The sequence below is a fragment of the Lipotes vexillifer genome, unplaced genomic scaffold (assembly GCF_000442215.2).
Source record: "Lipotes vexillifer unplaced genomic scaffold, Lipotes_vexillifer_v1.1 scaffold590, whole genome shotgun sequence".
Lineage (NCBI taxonomy): Eukaryota > Metazoa > Chordata > Mammalia > Artiodactyla > Lipotidae > Lipotes > Lipotes vexillifer.
Genome location: NW_006778358.1, coordinates 1,603,813 through 1,606,151, shown reverse-complemented (window position 1 = coordinate 1,606,151; position 2,339 = coordinate 1,603,813). Strand labels below are relative to the sequence as shown.

At 52.5% G+C, this 2,339-nt stretch overlaps 1 protein-coding gene across 1 annotated transcript in view; it reads left to right on the top strand.

The window, feature by feature from the left end:
* Window positions 1-2,339, top strand: part of TRIO (trio Rho guanine nucleotide exchange factor) — a 245,526-nt gene that overhangs the window by 227,212 nt on the left and 15,975 nt on the right. The window contains exon 48 of the mRNA XM_007451615.1: window positions 2,280-2,337. Coding sequence (XP_007451677.1) covers window positions 2,280-2,337 — 58 coding nt within the window. The remainder of the gene's footprint in view (window positions 1-2,279; window positions 2,338-2,339) is intronic.

The following is a 2,339-nucleotide window of genomic DNA, read 5'->3' as shown; positions in this document are numbered from 1 at the left end:
TTCCCTAATGTACACATTCCTATTTCTCGTCTCTCCCCTATTACACACGACTGGGAATGACAGGACTTACTGAGCACTTACTGTGGACCAGGCTCTGTTGTAAGCATTGTCCATATATATTCCTTCATTTCATCTTCAGAACGACCCAAAGTGGCAAGTAGTGATATTATTCCCATTTTATAGATGACGAAGCTGAGGCACAAAGTGGATTCGTAATTCACTGCAAGTCCCACGAGTTGCTCGTGGCAAAGTCGAGATTCAGAGCAGCCATGTGCCCCTCACCACTGTACTATTCACTCTGTCCCACAGGCTCTCGTACCACATGCGCCCAGAGCCCCGTCCTGGGAAAGAAATGCATGAGAAAAACTAAGGCAGCAGATGTAATTGGCCAAAGATGTTGGAGACATTCTTGCGTGCAACTTTAAAATTTGTGTTTGACCACCTTGTACATCTGCAGCACCCTCCTCATTATAAAAATAAGACATCTTTTTTTCCTTCCCACTTCCATGACATGAGTGATTTTAGAGGAGCAATACAGTAATAATACAGTAGAACACAGGACAGTAGTAAGGTGCCAGCCACCTCAGGGAAAGGCCTTCTCCACAGGGAGAGTGACCGCACAGACCTTCCGTTGCAGACAGTTCGACTCTTTATATTCCTGACCTGAAACTGCTGGCTTCTCTTGGTGGCCGCTGACTTGGACTCTGGTTTTAATTGGATGATTAGGGAAGAGCGTCAAATTCAGTGAGAAGCTAGATACCCATTCAATGTCACGTCCTTGTCCTTTTCTCCATGTCCGTGTTCCATGTCTACACCCCGGTCCAGTAGGACGCTGTGATCTCTCTGTCACATAAAACCACCCCCATATCTCGAGTGACATTCAGGAACACGGGCACTCAGTGAAAAGTCAAGGTCACGTGGCATTTTTGGCCAAGGGGTCATCAGCTGCCCGGGTGTTAACTCCAGGCTCCCATCCAGACTGTAGACTGAGCGTTTCTTCCGTGTGCAGTTAGAACTGGATGGCTGGGGCTGGCCGGTGCCGGGGACGGCTCCTGTGCATGGAGAAACTAGTTTTGCTCCCATGACTGAGAGCGAATGCAGGTCTCTTGAAATGTGTAGCTCTTAAGTACTGCATTGAATGCCAGTCCATAGCAGGTAACTACTGGGAAATCTCTGTAAACTTCTACCATCTTCTTTAAAATAAAATGAACTGCCTCCCGAATTGCAGGCACGAGTGGGCCATGCTGTTCACGTTTCCTGGGCGCTCAGTCTAGAGACTGATGATACTGTTCCCGAGGGCTGAAGGAGGTCGGGAATAGACTGGGCTCCGGGCCTGCTTCCCCGCTTTGCTCTCCCGTTCGTCCTGTGAGCGGGGGCCACGGCCAACACAGAGCTTGTCAAATGTTGTATGGCTCCAGAATGCTCCTTCACATCTGCCTGATGCCTCCCAGGCAGGAAGGGGCTACATCTGATTGTCGCACGTCTCAAAGGTTTTAGCTCTTTAAGAATTTGTGTTCGTGTTTCCATATATCTTCTTTGGCGTGTTTCCTGCATTTTCCTGCAGATGATGCTGTAACTGAATCACCAAAGCCCGGAGATGGGACAGCTTCACGACCCGCGAGGGTTTGTGGAGCTCCTTCCCTTCCCGGGGTGGAGGTCTCTAACACCACCTCCGCGTTGGGTAACCCCCAGCCAGGCTCTTCTTTGCCTAACTGCTGCCTGGTTTAACGAAGACCTTTGCGGCAGCTGGGCTAAGCTTTCCCAGCGCGGGAGCCAGCTGGTACCGGTGGAGTCCCAGTTGAATCTCCCCTGGAAGCCCTGGGCCTCCCCGTTGACCCTGGCCATCTGCCTGGGATGCTCCAGGCCGATTCCACTCCTTTTCACTTGGCGCAGATGCTAAGGCTGTGCTGGCTGCTCCTGGACGGTAAAGTTCTCCCCGCGGCAGCGCACCTCCTCCGTCACCCTGGACTTCTGCTCCCTCCCGCCTCACACACTCAGACGGCCCTCCACGGGGCCAGTTTAACTCGTTCATGAACAGGAGAGTAGTTAAATTTAAGAGCTTTTCTTTTGCGTTCCCTGATGGGTGGTGTCAGCCTGCTGCCTGGAGGGTGGGTGGGTGTTTCTGGATGACGGTGACTGGAAGTTGGTGGCCACCCTGTGACTTGACCCTGGGCCATTAAGCCAGCGCTCCCTCTCCATTCATCGTGCCCCCTTTTCCCTCCGCCCCTGTGACCGTCCTTTTCTCGGTGTCCTGACTGAGTCTCTTCTGTGTCTTGCAGCCTTGACATCACCCATCGAGTATCAGAGGAACCACAGCGGGGGCGGCGGCGGGGGCGGCG